Source organism: Symphalangus syndactylus, chromosome 7 (genome assembly GCF_028878055.3).
Source record: "Symphalangus syndactylus isolate Jambi chromosome 7, NHGRI_mSymSyn1-v2.1_pri, whole genome shotgun sequence".
NCBI classification, from domain to species: Eukaryota; Metazoa; Chordata; class Mammalia; order Primates; family Hylobatidae; genus Symphalangus; species Symphalangus syndactylus.
Window position 1 is genome coordinate 18,750,418 of NC_072429.2, and position 26,097 is coordinate 18,776,514.

A 26,097-nucleotide genomic window follows, 5' to 3' on the forward strand; every position below is an offset into this window, starting at 1 on the left:
GAGTCCTGAGTGTCAGAACAGCAGGGAAGCCGGGTAGAGTATGCTTCTGCCTGCTGTCCACTACCACTCAGTTACAGAGAGTTACCAACTTGACTTGCCGTGATCATTGGCTTTTCCATGATTCTGGTTTCCTGGAGCGTGCAAGAGAAGGGGGCAAGCAGAGCTTTGGGGGTAATTTGGGGAAGAAGTAGTTTTCTTAGTAAAGCTCCTCGCATGCAACTGGTTGAGAGGAAAGTTATGCTCAGCTATGCCCAGAAGCATGCTCACACTTACCTCAATAATGCCGATAAGTAGATTTCACTACTGTAAATCCTTCATTTTGCTACAAGAGAATCAGTGGAGCCTGAAGGTCAAGGACACCACCTAACAATTTGCATAACTTCTCAGAGCAGCACCCTGCAGCCTGTCCAGAAGCTACAGAAATGCGCCAGGGATTCCTTTCAGCTGAACTCCTCTCCTTGTCTTGATGAGAATCTCTTTGACAAGCAGATATGATTTCTGTTATCAAGAGTTCTGCTTGGTCAGGGGCTGTGTTAACTCATCTCCAGATAATCAGTGTCTAGCCCTATAAATATTTTTTCTGGATGGATGGATGGATGGATGGAGGACTCATTGATTACCACATTACATATTGGTCCCTATAGCACGGGCTGTGTATGATCATAAAAACCTACACAGCTCTCCCTGCTCAGAAAAGAAATAGTCCTTTTAGTTCTTATATTGATCATTTTAGGCTGTAAAGATGGGATTGCAAATCAGTTTCATCTTGAGAGCCAACGATGGTCGATTGATAGTGGCTGCCTTAAGAGTTATATGGGAGGTGTGTGTGCACTGGGCTCAGTAAGGAAAAATGCTGTCATTGATTAGCAATGTCTGCCATGAGCTAAAGGTAAAGAAATTGTAGCCTGACTACCTTGCATTTGCCAATGGTTTTTTTTAGCTTTAAGTTCTTCCAATTGAATTTTCTAGATGAATTGCCTTTCCAACACATTTCAAAGTCAGCTTTGACTGGATATATGCATGTTTTGAGTTTTTTCCTAATGTACCTTATGTTCTTCCTGGGTTTGAGGGCATATGAGGCAGGAAAAACCCACTGGTTTTTTCACAGGATATACAATTCTTATTGGAAAAGAAAACCAAACTAGGTAGGTGTTAATTTACCCCAGGTGTTATGTATAATAATAGAACTTCTACCACGACAAACTAAGGGAAGAATGAGAGAAAAAATAATGAAATCCGTAATGTAATCCAATCTCTTCACTTCCAACGCTGTGAATAATCTCACTTTCATAGTGCCAAGGACTTCCCAAGGAACTTAGTACAGGGGAGCCACAGAGAAACATCTGCTGAATTTTAGTTTATGTTACATTATTCTTTTCACATATACTGAGATGTCTCCTAGTGATATTTTAACAAACTAATCCAATAACCAGAACATCTGAACAGAAAGTACCCAGTGATTAACCCCTAAACCTAGTAAAGCTGTTTTCATCAGGTTGGGATATTAGCCTTTATTTTTTGGAGATAAAATTCATAGGACACTGTGAATAACTGTAAGGTGGGTAGCTTTTGTGATTTTACAATGCCGTGGCTTGAGTGTATTCACTATGTTGAGTAAACCATCACCTCATTTCAGGCCATTACTATCACCACCCCAAAAACCCCACGGCAGTCAGCCCCAATTCCCATTTCCTGGCAACCACTAACCTCCTTTCTGTTTCTATGTATTTGCTTATTCTGGACAATACACATAAATGGAATCATGCAATATGTGGCCTTTGGTATCTGGCTTCTTTCACTTTGCATAGTGTTTTTAAAGTTCATCCATGTTGTAGCACGTAACAATACTCCATTCCTTTCTATATCTGACTAATGGTATGGCTATGTCGGATTTTGTTTAGCCATTCACCAGTTGGACATTTGGGTTGGTTCCACTGTTTGCCTATCATAAATAAGGCTATGATGAACATTGATATATACGTTTTTGTAAGAAAATGGTGTTTTCAATTTTCTCTGGGTATATAACTAGAAGTGGAATTGCTCAATCATATGGTAATTCTACATTTAACTTTGTGAAAAACTGTCTCTTTTCCACAACAGCTGCACCATTTCACATTCCCACCAGCAATGTACAAGGGTTCTCATTTCTCCACACTCTCGCCAACATTTTTATTGTCCATCTTTTAATTATAGGCATTGTAGCGGGTGTGAAGTGGCATATATATATATATATATATATTTTTTTTTTTTTTTTAAATGCTTGATTACATCAAACACGGTCATACCTGGGCATGAGATGGTGGAAGTCCTCTTCTTATGTAAACACCAAAGAGAGCGTCCTTCCCGAGGGAGATGTTGAACTTTAAGAACTGGGGCTGACTGATGTGAATTTGTGACCTCCAAAACACCCCTGGTGGGACTTCTTGTGTTACCCGCCGACCAACTTCTGCTTCACCACTGTCTATGCTGCTGTTTTTCAACGACCAGGGCACTGAAAAAAAAAGAAAAAAGGAATAAATATCAGTCAATGACGTGTATAGATTAGTTGGCTCTATGTTGCTGTTTAATTACATGCCAGGTTTTTTTTTGTTTTAATATTAAGATTAAACTCACAGCAAGTTTCTTTTTAAGTTACAGCTAAAACGTTTAGGTTTCAAGTAACAAAGCTATAAATGCACACCCCAGGGCATCTGAAATCTTGGCACAATGCTTTCTAAAATTATGTGATTACTCTGTACTGATCAAATATAATCAGATCTGGAGCCTGATAAATACATGTAAAGCTTCCAACTATCCCAAATGTGACTGGGAGGTAAAAATTATCAGCAGGGGAGGGGAGGGTGATGTTAATTTGGCACCACATTTAATTCTTGTAGCCTTTCATTATTCTTTCTAGACACAAATATACTCTGACATTTTCAACAAAAATCAGCCCAGAATAAATAAAACAACTCAGTAGAAAACGAAGACTTGAAACTCAAGCAGATCTTGAGTTAGAGGGGGAAGTCTAAGAACCACAGAGAAACAACATCTCTCCTTCATTTATATTAACGCATCTCTGGTGCATTATTTAAAATTGCTTATGTTGAAAATATTGGTTGCCTACACTCAGCATCCTTCAGAACTTTAATAATAGGAATTCCAAAAATATCTATTTTTAAAGTGGAGTTCTTAAAAACAATGAACCAGTCAGCACCTCCTATACTTCCAAGTGTGGTTTCCCTTGCAACCACAGAATTAAGGAAAAGCTGAGCATGACTAGCAGTTGCCCAATAAAAGCAAGTTAATCAACCTCTGAGAGCTTCATTTCCCTTATCTCTAAAATGGAGGAAAAAATCTCATAGTATAAAGGCCATTTGTGATTCCTTCAAATCGATTCTGAACTTGGTAAGAAATATAAAATATTATTCTTCTATATTCCTAAGAACTTCTGAGCCAACTGAAATCAAACAGAAAGAACTGAAGTCATTCTTGTTTTGAGGGGAGTCTTTTCATTTCTGGAACCCCTGATCACTTTGGTAACCTTGTAGCTCCAAAAATTTCATCAGCCTGATGGGCCCAGGATGCTCCCCTCGACATTCTGTGAAGGACTAACTCTTCTAAAAATATTTATCTATCATTTGGCCACCAGATATTGCAAAGGTTTCAGATGATCCTGAGAAATGATAAAATTGCTAAAGACTGGCCTAAACGGTGACAGAACCTGTCTGACACTGTCTCTTGGTCCCAGTTTCTCTATGTGTAAAATGGAGAGATGACACTTTTGGTCTCTGAAGGTCTTTCATGTCTAAATTATAAAAGAAAACCACAGAGTGATTTGAAGATATAAAGTTTTTCCCTCTTATTTTCTTTAAAATATGAGGTGATTGATTTTTATGCAGCTCAATACGAAACCAGCAGGGACTTAAAATAAAGCAAGAGAAACACTGGTTTGGATCTTAAGAATAACCCTTTGACTTCTAGGATGATAAAAGTAGGGAATGAGGTCCGAAAGGAAGTTTGGAAACCTCCTTCGCATCTCATCTTTAAAAATAAAATAAACAGCCAGAAGTCCTGAGTGGTCCAGACCTTCAGATGGGGACTAGATGGTTTATTTATCAAACATTCTGAACTTTTGTTTTGTTTGGTTTTTGAGACAGGGTCTCACTCTGTTGCCTAGGCTGGAGTGCAGTGGCACGATCTCAGCTCACTGCAGCCTTGACCTCCTGGGCTCAAGTGATACTCCTTGCCTCAGCCCCCCAAATTAGCTGGGACTATAGGGATGGACCACCATGCCTGTCTGCTTAAATTATTTTTATTTTTATTTTTATTTTTTGTAGAGACAAGGTCTCACTATGTTGCCCAGGCACTGGTCTCAAGCTCTTGGTCTCAAGTGATTCTCCAGCTTAGCCTCCCAAAATGCTGGGATTACCTCTGTGAGCCACCACATCCAGCATGAACTTTTAAATGTTGGCTAACCTTTCTAATGGATACTGATTACTTACCTGCAGGGGGAGGAATACAGCATCATGTTTAAGAGCAGAGACCCTGGGCTGAAATTGCCATGGCTCAAATCCTAATTTTGATACTGGCTAAATGTATCTTGCTGTGCTTCAGTGTCCTCGTGTATAGATGGGACACTATTTATTTCACAGGATTGTTATAAGGTTTTACTGAGTTTAGGCTGTGTAAAGCTCTTAGAATAATTTCTGGCACAAAATAAATATTATTACCTGTAAGGCCCTAACCCTAAATTAGGTGTTGTTTATTTGGGGGTTTTGCTAAAATAATGGCATGTCCAGGGGGAAACATTTGTTATCACAACAAGTTGATCAGGAGCTCTCATTACTATAAACTGGAAACTAAATTTTAGTTTAAAATGCTGCATTTGACACCCCTTCCTTGGGGAAGGGATATAATAAAAAGGATATAAATACAAAGAAGGGATATAATAATATAAAAAGGAGTAAGGAAGGGACATAGTAAGAGAGCTGCCTGGGGAAGAAGAGTGTGTGGTCCTCTGATAGGTACCAAAAGAAACCCCAGCAATCAGCATGGCAACAAGTTAAAGAAATGCATTATAAATAAAAAAAGAAAACTTTAAAAACATGATTCATCTTTAACTTAATAAGCTGGGCTTTCCTTTATGTCTGTTGGGCTTTCCGGCATTGCTGGGTTAATGACAGCATATGAAAAACAGGCAGGAAATCAGCACCCACGAGTGTTCTAATCTACTGTGGAAACCTAAATGGATTGTGATGTCAAGCCAGATGCAGATGCTGGAGATGTGCAAGGGAGCTTGTCTCCAGAGAGCAGCTGTTCTGGAGAAATTCAGATAAGGAGCCCCAAAGCTTCTGTTCTTATGGCAGTGAGGTCCTCTTCCTTTACTACACCCTGGCTTCAGGACACTGAGTAAATTAGCTCCCACTACCAGCCAGCACAGGCTACTTCCTCAGTAGTCACAGTGCCCCCTAGGGTTTTAGATCCTCCCTTCCTCATCCCATTCACTAAATAAGGGAGTGCACCTGGGACATGAAGTACAGAAGTTAGACAGAACTGGGTTTGAATCCCGGCTCTGCTTCTTTTATGCTGTGTGACCTCTAGCAATTTGCTTAACCTCTCTGGATTTCCAGTCCTTTTTTTTGTAAAATGGGAACAATAGTTCTAACTGCCTGGGAGGGTGTAACAACTAGAAGTACACAAAAGAGAGATTAGTATAGTGCCTAGCACGAAATAATAGTGAAATAATTGCTAAGTTCTTACATGGAACGAAAGAAAAGGATGAAAACCTATGTGGGAAAGCATCTGGCTTTCTTTGCAGAGTAAGGAATTCTCTAAAAGACAAAAAATAGTGTGTGCACATGTAATATACATGAATGTCTATGTGTCTGTATGTATCTAGCTCTCTATCAAGAGTCTAATTTTTCTGGAATAGACTCATTTATGGGGACAAGCTTAAAACTGGGAGTCAGGGCCTGGTTCAGGTCAAGTGCACCTTCACACTAAAGCTCTACTTTCCTTTGCAATACCACCCCAACCACTGTCCTCAGCCAGACAAATTGTTTTCTCTGTGTTTCTATAGCAATTATGCTTTTCTGCAGCCCACAGCAGCTGTTGTTAGGTATTGTACTTGATTTTGCTTGCCTTCCTAAGTCTCTGTCTCTGGACACTGTGCTCCCTGAGGTCAGGCAGAGATGCAGATTCATCTCTAGGTTCTCTAAGCTTTGCACCTGGCAACTGTAAGTGATCTATAAATGCTTATTGAACTGGATCAAACTCTACAAATCCATCTGGTGGGGTATTGTAACCAAACCCCTGTGATGACAGGGTAAAGTGTAAATATTAACAAAGATTTACTTTGAAAATCTACATGTGTAAGGAAAATGGATGTGCTGCAGTCTAGGCCGAGGGAGACATCCTGTCACGCATGGCTCAGCAGGTCTGGAGCACAGGTGCACAACTCTGCTTATTATGTAATCATGCCACGTGAGGCACATTAGGTAACCACTCACGTGAGCTTGTGCTCGGCTGGGAGCCACTATTGCCTATAAAAGGCATAACTACCCTGCTGATGTGTACATACAGCTTGCACCTAGGCTCGTGCCCAGGCTCACTCGTGCCCAGAGAGAGACAGAGAGAGAGTAAAGCGATATCGAAACTGTCTACGATTCTTCGAGTGTTTTTCCAGCTACCCACCACTCTCCCACCGACTCCCCTCAGACCTCAGTTAGAACTTGACAACACGTAAACTGAATTTTATTTATTAAATAAAATAACCTTTTAGAAGCTCTATATGAAATTTATTATTGAAATAACTTTTCTTGTGGATCCTTTTGAAGAGTCATGAGTAAATGCTTAATTTGCCTTTTGTGTAAAATCTTACAATAAACAAACAAACAAACTGGGAGAGGTGTGATACAGTGAGAAAATCTTTAGATTAAGAACCAAAAGTCAAGAGTCCTAGTCATGACTTAATGACTTCGAAATGTTTGTGGAAGGAACAGGTGTAAATGAATGATTCTGTTGAACTTCCATCCTTGTTACTAAGCGGCTAGCTAGTTTTAGGCAGGTGTATTTCTCAAAGTCTCAATGTCCATATCTATGTAAGAGTGGCTTGGGCCCAAAGATATCTTAAATGGCATTTCTCATTAGCCTATTGTGGTCTCTAGAGTGGGTCAGGAGGATCATTGCTGGGTATATGCTATGAAGAAGTGTGAGAGAGTGTATGTGTGTGTGTGTGTGTGTGTGTGTGTATGTGTGTTGGGCGAGGGGACGGGGTAGGGTGTCGGCAGGAGGGAGGAAGAATTATTAGAAAGCTTTTAGGCTTTGTTGATTAACAGGTGACTTCACTTTCACAAGCTCGATTTATTTAACAGAAGACATCCATATTGTTAAACAAGCTAGTGTTTGCTTTCAAATTAAGTTCTTCAGGTGTGTAACTGAATTACACTTTTGCAAAGAGGGGTTTTCATTTTTTACCATATATATGTACATATATACATATTTTTTACACACAGTCTTTCTTTCTCTCTCTATATATACAGTCATGAGTCACTTAACAACAGGGATACATTCTGAGAAATGCACTCTTAGGCAATTTCATAGTTGTGTGAGTATACTCACACAAATCTAGATGGTGTAGCTTACTACATACCTAGGCTATATGGTATAGCCTATTGCTCCTAGGTTACAAACATGTACAGCATGTTACTATATTGAATACTGTAGGCAACTGTAACTCAGACACAGTAAAAAATATGGTATAAGAGATTAAAAAGAATGGTACACCTGTATAGGAAATGTACCATGAATGGAATTTGCAGGACTGGAAGTTGCTTTGTTTAAGTCAGTGAGTGAGTGGTGAGTGAAAGGGAAGGGCTAGGACATTACTGTATGCTACTTTTGACCTTGCAAATACTGTAGACATAGGCTACACTAACTTAATAAAAAAAGTAACTATACTATAACATTATGAGAAATAAGATGTCACTAGGTGATAGGAATTTTTCAGCTCCATTATAATCTTATGGGACCAGTACTGAATATGTGGCCAATCATTGGCTGAAACACTGTTTTGCCATGGATGACTGTAATCTATAGGCCTTATTCAAATTTGTCAATTGTTACAGAAATATGACAGCAAAAGTTTTTTATATACTTTTTAAAAATCTTGAAAATGAGTGTGTATAACTTTTGTAATTTTAAAAACAATGAAAAAGAGAAAAATGTACAAATACTGCCTCCAAAGAGATAAAAAGAAAAGGTGTGTTTCTGTAAATTGCTATAGCCAGCATGGGGAACCATCTCAGTGACTCTGTTCCTGGAGGTCAAATATCTGGGCCAATGTCCAGGAGAACAGATCTCTGTTGTTCTCTAAGGTCAAAGAGAACAGCACCAAAGCCAGGCTGAGTTCCATGAAGAAGGACTTGAAGCTGGGCTTCCCTGAGCCATGCCAGCTGTTCCAGGACCACCAATATGGTGAGTCCCTCACAAGACATCACTGAGAAGCAGGCAGCAAGGAAACAATGTAGTTAAGAATTCTATCTTTATCTTAAAATGTCTAATGACTAGCTAGACACTTTAAGGTCTAGCTGAATATCCTCCTCTTGAGAAGTTCTGAGACCTTAAGGAGGCATCGTTGCCCAGTGGAGATAGTCAGCCTGGGTTTGAATCCCAGCTCTGATATCTACCAGCTGTGTGCCTTTGGGCTAATCACCAGCCCTCTCTGAGTCTGTCTACTCATCTGTATGTTGGGGTGCTTCTGCATGTTGTACCTAACTTGTAGGTGCTTCTACATCTTTCTATCCTGTCTGTTGTGATGCTACCTAAAATCAGCTGTAACTACTTTTTTTCAGATGGGGGGGTGAATTTGTGATGGCCTAATAAAAAATATAGGCTGCCTACTGTAGGCACTATTAATGAAAGAGGGCCAATGGGTAGAGTGGGCCTTAATAAAACTGGCAGTCATTTTCCAGAGCAGCTGAAATCAATATACAGTGAGTGGCCAGTACGTTTGCAGACTGGGAGGGGCAGACAACAGGTCACATGTATTAAGATACGATGGTCAGAGAAAACTGCATAACCAGTTCATTCTCTGCAAATTGCTGGTGTTGGTGTGTGGTCTAGCTGCTTCTCACATGAGCAACTCTGTGCAGTTTGCGTTATTGAAAAGCAGCCAGATTTTATTTATTTAACAATGATTAAGAAATGTCCTAAGCAATGTTGGGTGGCCCATTCATTCATACTTCCATGCAATACATATTTATCAAGCACTGACTATAATAGTAGGTATTCTTTGGTCAACATCAGAGTTGGGGTGTAGGTTGTATTCCCATTATCTCTCATCTAGGCAGCCTGTTGTCCAGGGTCCTATGAACTCACTTTGAGATTGAATTAGGGGCATCAAGAGAAGAGGCATTAAACAGCATCCTATAATCATTCTGTGAGGATCTCACTGGTATCCTTGGGTTCTAGGCAATGACTGGGCCTGGCATCTTGGCATGCAGGACCCAGTCCAGTTCATGTCTCCCAGAGTTGGGGCTTCCATGGCAAACCTTTCAGCCTATCCAAGAGCTGCACAATGAAAAGTGTAGATGATGATCATTTTGCCCTAAGAAGCACGTGCTTAAGATACAATGGTTCTGGCTAGTTCATCTTTAGCTTAGAGATGAGATTTCTGGGTTTTTAGAGGCAACATTCTAATAATCAATTTTACAGGATAGTCCAACTCTATAACTCTACAGAAGATTGCTCATGTAAATGTGAAACTATCACCTATTTCTGAAACATGAACCTAAAATTTCAACCAGTTAAATAAGACTGATGTTGAGCAAAACGACAGCCTTCCATAGCCACATTAGGAGCTAATCATTTCAGAAAATGTTGCCATAATTCATTTACAGAAACAGTGAAACTATTCCCCAAATAAGTGATAAAGGGAATGGACTCATAGTCATACCAGGGAAATGAAGCTTCATATTAATAATTCCTAACTTAACCGAACTCCGGAGGCACCTCAGCATAAATCTGCCTTGCAGATTATTCTGCCTCACATATTTTTATCTATTGCAAATAAAATTGAATTCAGAATATTGCTACAGTCATTACACCTCGTTTCCATTTATTTGGGAATCAGGACAACCATATGAGGGTTCCGTTTAACCAACAGATAAGTGAAAAGATTCTTCCAAGGACCTTAGATTGACTGCCCAAGAATACAGCTCATCCGAGACATCAGCAACCCATCAGCCTTCACCCTGCTGCTGGCTGGCTATACTTTCGGAATGCAATTCCACCCTGAAAGTCACTGCTTCTGTGATGGTGTTCACAACATCACACAATAATGACTTTTAGAGAATGTTCCAGCTCTTGGGACTACATGTGGCTTTTACATCTTTTGAAATTTCAATTTGTTGCTTTAGATAAAAATAGTCAACTCTTTGCCGCTAGGAATGTTAACAAGTATTTATACCTATGACTCTTCAGGTGAACTTGCTCCTGCATTAATATTTAGTTTAGTTTACTATTATTGATAGCAGCTAAAATTTATTGAGTGGCTGCTAGTCACCATGTAATCTCCTGATACTCTTAAAATTTTTCCTGTTTTTCAGATGAGAGAACTGAGGTTCATGGAAGATGAGTGACTTGCTTAGGGTCACACAGCTTTTTATTGGTAGATCTGTGATCAAAACCCACGTCTGACAGACACTAAAACCCATGTGGCTAACCCCTATGCTGACTGCATTCAGGCCCACAGTCATCCCTTGGTATCCACAGGGTATGGATTCCAGGACCCCTGTGGATACCAAAATCTGTAAATGCTCAAGCCCTTTATATAAAATGGTGTCTGTCGTATTTTCAAATAACCTATGTATGTCCTCCTCTATAATTCAGATTATCTCTAGATTACTTATAATACCTAATACAATGTAGATGCTATGTAAATAGTTGTTATACTATCATTTTTATTTGCATTTTATGTATTATTATTATTGCAAATATTTTCAGTCTGAGGTTTGTTGAATCTGTGGATACCTGTGGGTATGAAGGGCCAACATATCAGAGGTATATCAGAGGTGCATATTTAGAGATCACAGACCAGATATCTGGGTGTACAAGTCAATTCTGAAAGAGAAGTGTGGCCAATGAGGATATAGGCAAATGCACAGAAAGGGAAATTGGACCTCATTATTAATGCCCGTGTCAAGCCAACATGATGCTATGTACAACAGAAACTATGCAATTTAGAATGGGGCTATGGGTGGCAGTCAAAAGCAAAAGTCCACCAGTATAAGTGCATGTAAGTAGTACCCATATGCAGCAATGTAGAACAGCATGGCCTCCTAAATGAGGGGAGTTGTTGGGTTGGTAGTTAGGATGTTGGTATATTTGCCAGTAGATGTGCAGTAATGGGGTGTTTGGCTCAAACATAATGACCCTTTGTCCTTCTGGGAACTTCACCGACTTTGGAAAAGCCCCATATAGGGAAGTGATCATTTTAAAACCCTGGGCTGTATTCATTGAGAGGCTGATGAGAGCCAGCGGAAGAATTTACCAACCTCCCTGCTAATCTGGCTCCTAGTATCATGCATTAAGCCAACTAGTAAAAATCATTATGAAGTTTTTGCTGAAAGGGCAAGTGTAGAAAAACATGTTTCTAAACAGAATAACAGTCTTTGCCATTTTTTTCCAACTTGCATACCATCTGGAAATTCTAATTTTTTTTCAAAGGGTAGGAAGGAAATGTGCTCCAGGCACAAATAAATGTTTACAGCTGAGTTATAAACCGAGAATGGTAGGGCTTAAAACAGACAGGCTGGCAGTGATGGAACTCAAGCTGCAGAGAGACAAATAATGCAGTGTGGAGGGGCCAACTTGGTGTACACATTGGCCCTTTGGAATAGGAAGACCTGCTTCCTACTGACCTCATCAAGTCAATGTTGGGAAGAAATCCTCATCTGGGGTTTGGTTAATTCTTAGAAGGTAAAGGAAAAAGGTGAAGTGGTATTGTCTATCTTCATGTTCTGAAGGCAGTATTCACCTTTGTTTTATTTTATATATACACATATATATGTGTGTGTATATACAGACATGGAGTCTCGCTCTGTCGCCCAGGCTGGAGTGCAGTGGCACGATCTCGGCTCACTGCAAGCTCCACCTCCTGGAGTAGCTGGGACTACAGGCACCCACCACCCCACCCAGCTAATTATTTTTTTGTATTTTTCGTAGAGACTGGGTCTCACCATGTTAGCCAGGATGGTCTTGATCTCCTGAGCTCGTGATCGGCTTCCCAAAGTGCTGGGATTACAGGCGTGAGCCACTGCACCTGGCCTATTTTTATATTTTTAAAAATAGAGATGAGGTCTCGCTTTGTTGCCCAGGCTGGTCTCGACCTCCTGGCCTTAAGTGATCCTCTCACTTTTGCATCCCAAAGTGTTGGGATTATAGGCGTGAGCCACTGCACCAGGTTGGTCTTCACCTTTGGAAAATATAGCCTCTCAAAAGATGTGACAGGCCATGGAAACTTGTTAAATGGACCAGCTGAGAGACGTAAAGATGATATCGGTGACAACAACTAAGACTCGTGGATCATTATCACATGCCTGATGCCACATGCAATGTTTTACGAGTGTCATCTCATTTATGATGGACAGCAAGCTTATGAGGGAGTTGCATTTCACAGATGAGGAATTGGAGGTTGGGAGAGAACAAATGACCCACTTATAGTCATACAGTTGCTAAGTGATGGAGCCGGTGTTTGTATCCACCAGACCAACTCCAAAATCCTATATTATAGAGCATCTTCCAATGCAAAGTTACCAAGAATATATTATAACTAGGGCTTGGTCAAGTAGGAAGAAGTGATGTATTGGGAGTTTGATCTTCCTCTTCTGGTCTCCTATAAGTTGGATAGTTGCAGGAAAAGTTCTAGAAAAGTGGAAATGGGACTGGGAATGATACAGAGTGGCCATCAAACTTTTTTTTTTTAAAGGGTCAGATGGTGAATATTTTAGGCTTTTTGGGCCATGTAGCCTCTGTTGCACCCACTCAATTCCACCATTTTATTCTGAAAGTAGCCATAGACAACAGGTAATAGTTACGGTGGTGCTCCATTAAAACTTGCTTTATAAAAACAGGCAACTGGCCAGATTTGGTCCATGAGATGTAGTTTGCTGACCCCTGATGTATAGGGCAACTTGAATCTAAAATGAGTGATAGGTTTTGAGAATGATCCATGCAATGCTATACTTGAGAGTTTATTCTTTCTTAAAATCTGTGCACAAATTGGGTACGTACGATGTGCCCTTTAAAATCTCTTGTATACTTTCCCTGGGCCAGGCCAATCAAACTGAATTCCCTTATGTTATCTGACCAGGTCAGAATACTGTATTGAATCGTCTTTCTCAAGGCTTATCTAATCCCAGATCTACAGAGAAAGTTCTCCATGTCCTTGTAATGAAGATGTATGAGTTCATTCCTTTTAACATAGAAATACACACAAGATGGTGAGTGATTCTGGCAGACTGTGTGTTCCCTCTTCTTGATGTGAAAGCCAACAACCATTCACGTTAAGATTTAATTGAAGGAGAGCGGAAGAAAGAAAAATACGGCTCGAACAGCAACAAATGGAAAAGGGAAAGGCAAAGACCAAAGAACGTACTCTCCCAACTAATTAATCAAGTGCTTTGTTTCCTCTAACATATCAGAGTGTGTAGGCTGCCCTGTCTATTAGACTTGTTCCCAAACCTGAAGAATGTAAATACTCCTAAAGACCAGGTAATGAAATCTCTATCGACGTGCCATCTTAGATGGGACTCACATGCCTGTGTTTTGCTTACATTTTAATTTGCTTCTGCTGGATACTTATCCAGTAATTGCTTAATGAGATTATCCTCCTTGGCAATGTGTGGTGTATCTTGATTAAAACATTGGAGTGAAGGAATATCGTATACCAAAAAAGGAGGGGGTGTTATTTAATTAACTTATTGCCAATATATCTTGATTGTCTCTTTGAAACACTGGAAAAGTAGTCGATTGGAATTGATTCAGGTTATCTAAAGGTATAGAATTGGGCAATGGGGAGTGTGGAAGTCACTGGGTATAGAAATTGAAACCCAAGGTCACTTTTGATAAAAGAAATAGGCATAGGTGAGAGAGCTGAAAATACTTTAGTCATTTTATAAGCCAAACCTTAAAACAACTTAAGAAGAGGTCTGATCTCTTTTTAAGTTTCAAATTTTATTTCATCTCTAAGCAATTTTGAATTCTCACACTTTTTTCTTGAGTATTCTATTGACAAAATTCACTGGACAATGATTTGGCAAACATTTTGTCTGTCTCTGCTGGGCATAGTGGCTCATGCCTATAATCCCAGCACTTTGGGAGGCCGAGACGGGAGGATTGCCTGAGCTCAGGAGTTTAACACTAGCCTAGGCAACACGGTGAAACTCCATCTCCACTAAAATACAAAAAATTAGCCGGGCGTGGCGGCACGCACCTGTAGTCCCAGCCACTTTGGAGGCTGAGGCAGGAGAATCGCTTGAACCGGGGAGGCGGAGGTTGCAGTGAGCCGAGATTGCATCACTGCACTCCAGCCTGGGTGATAGAGTGAGACTCTGTCTCCAACAAAACAAAACGAAAAAACAAAATAACATTTTGTCTGTCACATAACTTATTTGGAAAATATCTGAACTAGTAATGTTATATGACTTCTACAACAACATTTTCAAAAGCATGTTGCACATGAGGGGAAAAATTCTGGTCTTTCCAAAGACACAATGGAAAGTGTTTCTTCATTTGTTAATTTAGAGACGCATACTCTTGAACTCTTAAGATTTGTTCTATGGGTGTGGGATGCAAAAGCCGGTGGGGAGCAGAGGCAGAAATAGAGGCTTATCACAAATGGGAGGAGTGCTTGATCTTGACCTTAATTTATGGAGGCCAGTAGGGATCACTAATTCCCATTTATGAAGGACACTACTCGAAAAGCATTGGTATATAATTTCAGAATGTATACACATATAAACAATTTCTCTGTGCCCAATGATAGAATATGCATATTCATTTCACATGTGTGTTATGCATTCTTCTGAAGGGATGAGGTGCTGACTTGTAGATTAAAGGACATTTATGGATAAAACGTTCCAGAGACCCCATAAAAAGGAGTTTCCAAGGGCAGCACTATTGTCATCTTGAAAGGAGATAATTCTTCATCACAGGGGGCTGTCCTGTGTATTATAGGTTGTTTAACAGCATCTCTGACCCCTATCCACTAGATGCCTGCCATGCCCCCTCCAACTGTGACAATCAAAATAGTCTTTAGACATTGCCAAATGTCCTCTAGGGGTGCAAAAATGCTATAACTAAGAACCATTGCCCTAGATAAAACTGAAGGAGCAGACAGTGTCAAGTACTGGAGGTGACCAGGTTTCAAATCTGAGGTCAACACATTTGGCTCTGGGCTTTTTGGTCAGTTAAGGCAGAACATGGTCAGTTAAGGCAAAACATACTTTTCGTTTTAGGTCTAGTTTAACTTACCCGATAATGGAAAGCATATAATTTCATCCTCAGATAAAACTTTTTCATGCTTACTTAAAGGTAATTTAGTGTTATGATTATGACAGATGAGTACAGCGATTCTTAAAGACTGGATAAAAAGACAAAAAAGTCATCCTCAAAGCATTAGGACAGCTCTGGGGAGGATAATTGAAGCAGCATTAGCATCTCAGGATGACTAATGTGCACCTCTGGGGGCAGATGAATTCTGGAATCTTCTTTGTGGAAAATGACTGCTTGAAGGAAAGCTCCAACCTCCTGCCCAAAGACGCACAGGGCACAACTCTGAGTCCAAATTTGTATCTATTTGAGTAAGTTTCTGTAACCTTCTGCGCTTGAGTTTCTCAGAGAGATTTTTCCTTCCTTTAAAGTTGTTAAAGTTACACAATGCTAAGCCTGGCATGCAATAGGTGCCTAATAAATGCTGCTTCCTTTCCCTTCTTTGAAATATCCCTGTAGGGTGTTTCCGAAACGTGGGGGTGAAGTGGCTATAGATGCCAAAAGGCAGAATGGAAATTTGCATGTTGGTGAAATCCTTTAATACAATCTCTCCCTTGCGATTTCCATCCCGAATTAAGCATATCTCACTGCGTGCCAGCCTGGCTAACCATTCCATTGGCTGCTCTGTCTTAATTGCTCCAGTATCCCCTACCCCCACCCTATGGTTCTGTTTTCTCTCCTCTTTCTTAGCATCTTGTTAGCACTTTTTTTTTCCTGCAAGGATACAGTTGCCTGATTGCTTCAATAAACATTTCTATTGTCCCCTTCACTGTTCTGAGAAGAGAAGCTTTGTTGCCGAGTTGTCAAAACTCCTTTCTATTCTCCCCCAAAGCACAGCAGCTCTGAGCCTTTCTCTTTCATGCCAAGCCAGGCAGCTTCCTCCCCAGGGAGGCTGCATGTCTCCTGAGAGAGGGACCCAGTCTGATGGCATGTGCTGCCTGCTGCTCTCTGCCTTCTGATTAGGCAGGACTTTCTCCTGCTGCTGCTGCTGCTGCCACTCCAGCTGCTGCTGTGGCTGCTGTTTCTGCACAGGCCCTGGGATGCTTTCAAGTAGCTCTGGACCATGCCAGTTCCTGCAGATAGCATAGGTATGCACATTGCTCTGAGCAGGCACTGTGCCAGCTCTGAGTGATCCAGCCAAACACAGCTAACAGACAGGAACAGCAAACAGCTTTTAACGGGGGCACCTGTGAGAGGCAACGATTTTTTTCCCCCTTTCTTTTCCTTTTTGCATACCTTCCAAGACTTGGATTAGAAAACCTGAACCAGCTGGCGAGAGCTCAGAATTTTCCTGTGACCTCAAGAGGGCAAGCAGCAGCTGTAACCTCACCTTTGCCTCCAGATGGCATTGTTGCCACATCATCGTTTCCTGGTAAGCCGGTCCTTATCCCATTGTTAAAGGTGTGCCCATCTGCAGGCTGGAGTTGCCAATTGAGTCCGAGCAGATGCATTGCTGCAGGAGAGACAAAGTAATGAAAATATGAATAGATAATTCAGCAATGCAAATGTCAAGGGGGAGGGCCAGGTGCCTTTTTCCAAGTGATTGCATTTTAAGGAAGCTGCGTCAAAAATGGCTTGCCCCAGGCCGCAGGGATTAGCTAAATACAGAAAGCAGAGATCTGAGTGGTTGGGTCTCCCCTTCTGGTGCTGCTGCTCACAGTTTCAGGGGGAGAGGATCCCTTACAGTGGGCGGAGGAGGGAGGAGAAAACACAGCCCAGATCTTCCAAACGGTGCCACCATGGAGGGGAAAATGGCCCTTTCGAATCACTGTAAAGAGTGCTGCTCTACCACATCCATCCTTTTCTACCCTCTGGACACAGTTGCTTTTAGACAGTCTAGGGGCATTGACAAGGATTGTTTTCCCCAAACTATACACTCACAAGTAAATCAGCTTCAAAGGAGGCTACCCAAATAGTACCTGTTTGCTGGTACCTGTTCTGAACTATCAGTGCAGCCAGCAGCATCTATAGTGGTACTGGCCCACCTCCCTAACTATTTCAAACTTTTAGAATATTTTTCCTTTCCACCCCTCTTCATGATAAGTGGATACCTTTTAGTGCATTGTAGAAAAAGCTTGGGGGGTTGATGGTGGAATGGGGTCACATTTTCTGAAAACATTGCTATTCCTTCTCTCTCTGTCGCTCTCACTTTAGCAGAGTATGGAATGAAACAGTTCTGAAATACTGCCTGTTCTTTGCTAAGGAACTGAGCACGTCCACAGAAGTCTTGACTCCCATGGGCACCCCAAGCCTCCAAACAAACTTCTGGTCTTCTTTGTCATCCTGCCTGTGTCAACTCCCCACCACGAATTTAGCAAACTTAACACAGCCCTATCCCTGATGGTTCTTAATGAGTTGTTTCTACTGAGTGGAATGAAAAGCAAACCCTAAACACCTGTATTCTTTCAAAGCCCTTATCTAAGAGATGCTTCATTTGAGACTAAGTAAGGAATTTATTCCCCTGCATGTCTCTCATCCAAACGATGTCTGGCATTTCCACTGGACACAGGTTGATGCTGTTGCTACATTCCTACCACCGCACGAAAGAAAGGGCTGTTGACAGGGAGAGGTTTGGAGTCTGATGTGGGGATGGGAGAAACAATTAACTGCAGGAAACACAATTAACAATGCTTAGGAAATTGTTCACACAGCAATTAATTCTGCATGCCTATCACCACGTAAAGTCAGACTGCATTCTATTAAGGTTAAAAACCTATCTTCAAACAATACAGCTCAGATTGATGGCCACAGATGAAGGTGGCAAGGTGTCCGCGCGCGCGCGCGCGTGTGTGTGTGTGTGTGTGTCTGCTTTTCACTTACACTCTTCTCCATCTTAGAACCATGTTTTCTTTCTATATTCCTCTAAAGTGAAAGGCCCACTGTTACAACTTCTTGAGATGATAAATAGTAATAAGAGTATGTGACATTTACTGTACACTTTCTATCAAGGTAACACCTAATTTTCTCCTGCAGTTTGTCCGTTACATGTAGGTCACTTACTTGAAGAGACCAGATTCCATTGCCTCAAATAATGATATATTTTCACTGTACAGAGGTCAGGAAATGAGAACCAATCGTGGTGGCTTCAAGATAACGATAGCTTCTGATTTGTAATTACCAGGTGAAGGGAGCCAAGGAATTAGCTATTTTAAAATAATTTTTTTAAAAAATGATACTATTGGGTTATTGAAGCTCGCCTTGGGCCAGCTGCAGCTGCACTAGAGATGCGGTTCTTTCAAGGAAGGTCTTAAGACAGACATCGGCAGGTACTGCAGGTGCTGCTGGAACCCAGGCCTAACAAAGCTTTGATTTCACATCTACCGAAGGAGTGGTGGGTCCCATCAGGCAAAGATGACAACCTCCCCAACATCCCATCTCAAACTCTTGTCAAAACTGCTCTGCTCTTATGGCACTCAGTCTTGCCATTCTAAGGTGCAGAACATATTGCAACCGTCAACCTTGGGAGAAAAGCAAGCAAACAATCCCCTACTGTTACTGAACAGGAAGAGACATCCCTGCAACTGTGTTTCCTCTGTTTCCAAGGATGCCTTCCCTCTTGCCTCCTCTTCCTACCTTTTTCTTTGTTTTGGGTTCCATAGCATCTTTTTATTTTTATTTTCTATAAGTATCCTGAAAATAAGAAAACTACAGATGAGGTGGAAAGGGTGAGGGTCAGAGTACACCAGTAACTTCTCAGACAACTCCCAGGAGTGAGAAGAAAAATAAGAAAGTGCGATAGAGGTGGAGAAGGGGAAAAGCCAAATCTGCTGAACATGAGACCTGTCCTTCCAGAAGAAGCAATGCAACAAAAATGAAACTCAAGTTTGGGCATATTTTCTGTTGTTGAATTGAACATTAAGTAAATAAGTGAGAATTATATCGGGTTATAAGCACCTTCTCTTGTTTTTTGGGAGTGTCTGAAATAGGTTTTTTTTGGCACTTTTTTTTTTTTTTTGATCAGCCATTCTTTCTCTCTCACTTGAGTAAGAAAACAAGATGCTCTCTCTGGCCGGTGAGGAGGGACTAAAGTGTCCTTAGGATAAAGACCCCAGGGAGCTGTGAAGTAAATGAGTTTCCTGACTAATGAGAGCCCTATTTCTTATTCTGCCACTGATTTGCTCTATGGCTTGGGCTGAGACATCAGTCTCTCAATCAATCTCTCCCTTTACCTTTTATAAAGGTTTCCCTGTACAGGTAGAATAATGGCTCCTTAAGGGCCAGAGAGAGGTTACACATCTGCAACCCCCAAAAGATCTGACAGTGTCTTGAATATAAATGGCACTCCATCAATATTTATTAGAATAGATAATGATACACGGGGGGCAGATTTGGGGGGTTGGATTGTAGGATGTTACATGCTTATAAATTAAAAAATACATAATCAGAGGCATAGAAGATGGGACAAAACAGTGCTGGTAGCAATATGGACTAGTTTGCAAAGGGAAGGATATTTTAATTATCAGCATATCATCACCTGCTGCCAATCAGTGAACCTTTTCTTTTAGTGCAGCGGTGTGATCTCCGCTCACTGCAAGCTCTGCCTCCCGGGTTCACGCCATTCTCTTGCCTCACCCTCCTGAGTATCTGGGACTACAGGCGTCCACCACCATGCTTGGCTAATTTTGTTTTTGTATTTTTAGTAGAGATGGGATTTCACCGTGTTAGCCAGGATAGTTTCGATCTCCTGACCTCGTGATCTGCCCACCTCAGCCTCCCAAAGTGCTGGGATTATAGGCATGAGGCACTGCGCCCCGCCATCATTGAACCTTTTCTATAGCCAGGTACCATAGTAGACATTCTAAAGGCATTACCTTAAGACTCACGGGTAGGTACTATTATCATCCCCATTTCACAGATGAGGAAACTATTGACTGTGAAGTTTGAGAACAGGGGGATTTCAGAATCAGAAGGAAATTACTGTGGGAGGTGGCTATCTGCTTCATATTTCATAGTGATCTGGTTACAGATTCTATGGGTAATGGAGTCTCAGCAAACCTCATTGTTGTTTCAAAACTCATAATAATCTCATTGGAGTTGGTGAATGACCACACCCCTTCCTGAGAGGGGTTAGATTTCTTTATCCTGTTGAATTCAGCACATACTTTATCACACAGTCATTCTGGGTCTTCAATGAAGATGACGTGGGCTACAGCCATGGCTGACCAGTGATAGAATACAGCATGTGTGAAGACATGAACTGTTACTGTTACAAGCCACTGAGATTTTGGGATTGTTTGTTACAGCAGCCTGTCTGAGGCTAGCTTGACTGATACTTTCACCTATAAGGAAACTAGGAAATGGCATTTTTATACAGCAAATCTCTGTGCATTCCTTTAGGTTTTATTGGGTTAGGATCCTTTCTGAAACTCAGCCAGAGAGAATTAGCACATACTTTGGGCCACTATATTTGCTTCTATGAACAACAACAAAAAACAGCACTTTAAACATGATGTCATAATACCTCCAATTTTAATTTACTCTCAGAACCAGACTTAGAAAGCTGAGCTGGATGGGGTGGCTCACACCTATAATCCCAGTGCTTTGGGAGATTGAGGCAAGAGGATTGCTTGAGGCCAGGTGTTCAAGACCAGCCTGTGTAACATAGGAAGACCCCATCTGTACCAAAAATTTAATTAATTAAGAAAAAAAGAAAACTGAGAAACCTCAGAGTAGCCAGAGTTATTGCTGCTTCATCTCAAGATTTCACATAAATGCTGGACTCCTCAAGAGATCCTGGATGCACTGGGGTGGTTCCCTCTCCCACCCCACCTTGAATGCTCTAGCAGTTCATCCCAAAAGACCTGGTCCAGATCATCTGAGAGTCAAAAGTGAAATGAGTTTGGGAGGCCCTCTCCCTAACATTCCTCCCCCTCACTGACAGCCAATATGTACAATTCATCATGATCTGACAGGCTCCGCTTCAGAGAGACCCTCGGGCTCCATGGGTCACTAAGGATGGGACGGGGAAGGGCTCCGAGTGGAAACTCGTGGAATCCAGGTGGCAGCTGGGAAGCCAGCCACTTAAAACACAATAGGCAGCCAAACTCTGACAGTATCCCTCCAGCTAATTGGAGAAAACTTTCGTGGTATTCTGAAAGGGAACCAAGACAGGATGGCTGGACCACACACAGATCCCCGATTGCAGTAAGGATAATAAACAGACCTACATGGAGTGAGGGTGTGATATTTTCTTATTGAAGTTGCTGTGTTTCTGTGTCAGGTGGGTTCCAAAGGCAATACTCCAAGGGAGTGATGCCTGAGAAAGGGAGCGGGGTTGGTTGTGAGTAACTGAGGATTCTCCAGCAACCACAGGACAGGGAGATTATAGGGCCAGAAAAGTGGCAGCTTGGAATGGGGGTTGTCTGAAATAGTAATTAGGGAATGTGTGGGCCCTGCTGGGTGCCACTTAGAGCCTTCTGTGTTCATTGGCTGGCAGAGGATCAACCTGACAAGAGAGTCAATCAATATGTCAGCAATACTTCCCAGAGAGCTGCTCAGCCCCTGCTTGTCAAAGAGGGCAAACATGGAGGCCACGGATGCTCTGTGTTTGCTGAGCAGGCCCCCAGGAGCAGGGAGTGTCTTTAAAGATCAGGCTTGTCGATACATAACCCGAGGAGGAGATTGGGCTTTCCCTTTGAAAATGGAAGACTTCACGCCAAGCAGAGCTTAGGGAGCAGGAGGAGAAAGCCATGCCTGCTGGGTCTTGGGGGTCAGCATGCCATCAGATTCACAAGGGCCTTAGAGATGACGGCAGAGCTCATTCAGAGACCAGGTAGGATGACAGAAAGGGTTAGGGCTGGGTCTCCCTGCCTCTGCACCAGCCAATTAAGTCAATAATGTCGGGGCTTCTCGGGGAAATATACCAATTCCAAAAGTGCCACTGCTGGGAGGAGAGAACCATAGTGGAATAATCAGGGCTAGCATGCACAACTGCTTACCCTGAACTTGCACAGGCAACCTGCAAAGGCACCTTTGCAATCAGCAGTGAAAATTAACACATGTGAATAAGTCTACTCAATGGTGATAGTTACAATTAACGTTCATTTTGACCATGTGCCAGGTATTGGGCTCATTATTTGCATGCAGCATGTATTCATAATTTACCAGTCAGCACATATTTACTAAACACCCACTGGGTGTCAGATGTGTCCTAGGCACCAGGAGTAAAGCAGTTTTAACAAGACAGAATCCTTGCTGTCAGGGAACCTACATTCTAGAGGCAGGTGTAGAAACTAAACACAGAAGTGAAAAGCCGGGTTTATGGTTCAAAGGCACTCGGGGGTGGGGGATGCATTGAAAATTTCTTCCTTTTTTCATTTAATGTAGTCTGGTCAAGGATGGCATTTGTGATAGGTAACATTTGAGCAAAGACATAAAGGAATCAAGAAAGCAGTTTATGCTGACGTCTGGGGAAGAGCATGCCGAAGGGGAGTGGAGTTAGTGGGAAGGAGGAGTGGCAGGTGAAGGGACAGGCAGGGTGAAGGAGTAGTTGCCTTTGGGGAGCTTTGCCTTTTGTTTGGAAGAGAAGGGATGACACTGGAGGATTTTGGAAAGGATGAACACTTACTTTTTCCCCTTCATTCTCACTGGATTAAGTGGTAATATAATCTACATTTTATAGATAAAGAAATTGAAGCTTAGAGAGGGTAAGAGACTTGCCCAAGACAACTCAGCCAGTAAGTGGGAAATCTGGGATTTAGACCCAGACACATGTAACTTCAGAGTCAGAGTTCTGAATTCCCATACTGTCCTCCTAGACACTCCATTCAGAGTTCTCACTGGAGGACATCGGCCCTCTGAGGTTTCCAAGTGAACCACTACTTAGACAAGACCGAAGAGGACAGGCAGGCTATAGAATCACTTACTAAATATTGTCAAGGCTCACTCATGAATACACACTTCCTTTTGTAAGCAGCCATTAGTCTCTATGAATATGTCCTTGGTTGGCAACTAGTTTGCTATTTAACTTGAACCACCATTGTCAACGTAAAATAAATCTGCTCGGCAACTTCAATTGCCAGTCAGGCCAGTCAACAACACGTTTGGTGTTTTTTTCCCTTGTCAGTTTGCTTGTCATCCTTTGGGGATGCAGTTGAGTGCAGTGCTTCCTCCTCAAAGAGGAGGGGCCACTGCAATGTATTATTATTTTTAGGAATGCTGTCAGTGCCAAAATTACCTTCAGCCTGAAAGAAGTAATGCAAACAAAACCGTGTGGGATAACATTCTTGGAAATGCCTTAAGTCTTAAAAGGAGTTTAAAAATTTAAATCTTGAAGGGTTACCAAAAATCCTTTTCTAACCACCTTGGTGAAGTGATTTCTCTTATTTTTCCCAGACAGTGTTGAAATACACTGAGTGGAATGAATTTTCAAAGCACCGCATGGAAGTTACACCCACAAATCCCTTTAACGGTAATGGGATTTGTGCACCTATCTCCTGAGAATGTTCTGAAAACTTAGTAGCCTCTGTCCAACTTCCAGCTTGCAGTTCCAAATGGTTGCAAGGCTTACGGCTCAGGAATTACAAAGAAGAAGAAAAATGAAAGGTAGATACAATCCCAGAATCGTGGCAGGATCATCAAAATGAGAGGGGGCATTGGAGAAACTCGCCTGCATTCACCTCTCTAGAGGAACTCAAATCTTCCAGCTACAGTCCCCAAACTGTCCTCAGCAGGGATTTTGTCTGCTGCCTTCCTACTTCCAGTCCCTCACAAAAGTAGCAGGGCTTTCTGTCCCCTCCTTTGTGTCTGCCATGAGAACAAGGTGATAGTTGCGTGAGGCAGCTCTGGGACCAGGGAGCACTGTGTTCTTGAGACAAGAAGAATCCACAGGGAAAGACCAGAGCATTAATCTATTCTCATGACAGGCTCAGGATGGTACAGTGAGTGGGAGGTGGTACGAGATTAATCAATTGCTGTGTTTGCAGAAAACAAATGGGGCTCCTTGCAGCTTCAGGATGCGTGGGGCTCCCCGACTGGCAGCGTCCCTCCCCTTGTCTCCTGGAACCCGCTGCTGCAGGTGCACTGCAGTTGGGTGCTGTTGACACTGTGAGTGTGTGGCATCTGGTGTGCCGAGGTGACCTCTAACCACACCCCCTAGCTCTCAGCATCACTGGGCAGATCAATACACAAGACAGACACATGTGCTCACAGCCACTTTCTTTTCCTTGCAGGGGTGGCCAGGAATGTACCTGACTGGCAATGCTAGTCAGGCATCCTATTGTCCGGCAAGTCAGCTCAGCCTCATGCAGATAAACACATGCCTGCAGCCATTAGCTGCACAGAGTGTCATTTCCCACCGCAGACCACCCCGTTCCTGCTGCAATTTTTTTCCTGGTTAAGAAATAAAAGCCTTTCTTTCTCCAAGAAATGACCCATGTGATCAAAATACCTTTAGAGAATGATAATATCGGTAGGTTTTATTCACCAAATAAATCATGGTCTGAGATTTTAAGAGCTTTTCTGATAACGAAACACATCCCTACAATCCACACACCTACACCTAAATGGATCTTTCTCCCCTCCGAGCTTGTCATTCACTGTTGACAACCCAAACAATATTTGTCTTTCTCCAAAGAACGGCAACCAGCAGCCCCATTAAAGAGGGGCAGATCCGTGAGACCACCGACTACAAAGGAAAGAAGAAGCAGGCTGCACGTGGCATGCGGCCACCGGCATCACAGGAAGCAGACATTATGAATGTTTTAGAGGATAAGATGTCATATTGATCGGTAGATGTGCAATGCGCGCTGGAACAAAGAGAAAGAACTCTCTTGTGAAAAATAGGCTTCTGCAAGGAGGAGTGGCAAGGGGGTCAGAGTGTGCCAATTAGGATATCCAAGATACTCCATTCCTAGGGCATGTTTCTCCCCTCAGTGGCAGCAAGCAAGGGCGGAGAGGGTTTGGATTCATTTCCCTTCCCAAGTCCCCAGCAGCCCTCAACAAACTGCTCCCAATGAGCCCTCTGATCTGAACTCTGGAGCCCACAGCCAGCCATCCTGAAACCGGAGGAAAAGGCCAGGTGGGGCCTTAGGAACCAGGTGTAAAGGAGGAAGGATCTCCCAACCTGGATCTCTGGAATATGTACGCCAGGTTCATGTCAATCAGGGTTCACATTTCTGCACCACTATGCACAAGCGGATACCTTGGGCAAACAGATTTACCTCTCTGAGCTTCACTTTCCTTAGCTATAACAACTAACATTTTTGTGACGTACTGACTCAGTGTCAACCACTGTTCTAAGCCCTCTATATGCATCACCTCATTTGCTCTTTACAGTAAACCTAGAGGTAAGAACTATGATTCCCATTTTACAGAGGAAGGAGTGGAGGCATAAAGGTGTTGACAGGGCTGGTAGGTGGGGCAGCTGGTTTTAGAGCCAAGCGTTTGCTCTTAGCCTTGTTTTCTTGCTCACACTGACCTTGCAGGGTGGAGAAGGTGCAAAAGTGGTGAGGATCTGGGGGTAACCGGCACACAGGACGCACTCAAGAAACATTTCACCTCCTGCTGGGTCTTGGGTTGTTTTGTAACAATGGCGATCATGGCTAACTCTTACTGAGCCCTTAG

The 26,097-nt window shown here is 42.2% G+C and overlaps 1 protein-coding gene across 18 annotated transcripts in view; it reads right to left on the reverse strand.

Moving 5' to 3' along the window:
- Positions 1-26,097, reverse strand: part of TENM2 (teneurin transmembrane protein 2) — a 1,678,453-nt gene that overhangs the window by 204,872 nt on the left and 1,447,484 nt on the right. For all 18 annotated transcript variants that reach the window (XM_055285322.2, XM_055285321.2, XM_055285327.2 and 15 more), the window contains 2 exons: positions 16,865-16,987; positions 2,286-2,491 (listed from right to left, as the gene is read on the reverse strand). In XM_055285322.2, the coding sequence (XP_055141297.1) occupies positions 2,286-2,491; positions 16,865-16,987 (329 nt within the window). The remainder of the gene's footprint in view (positions 1-2,285; positions 2,492-16,864; positions 16,988-26,097) is intronic.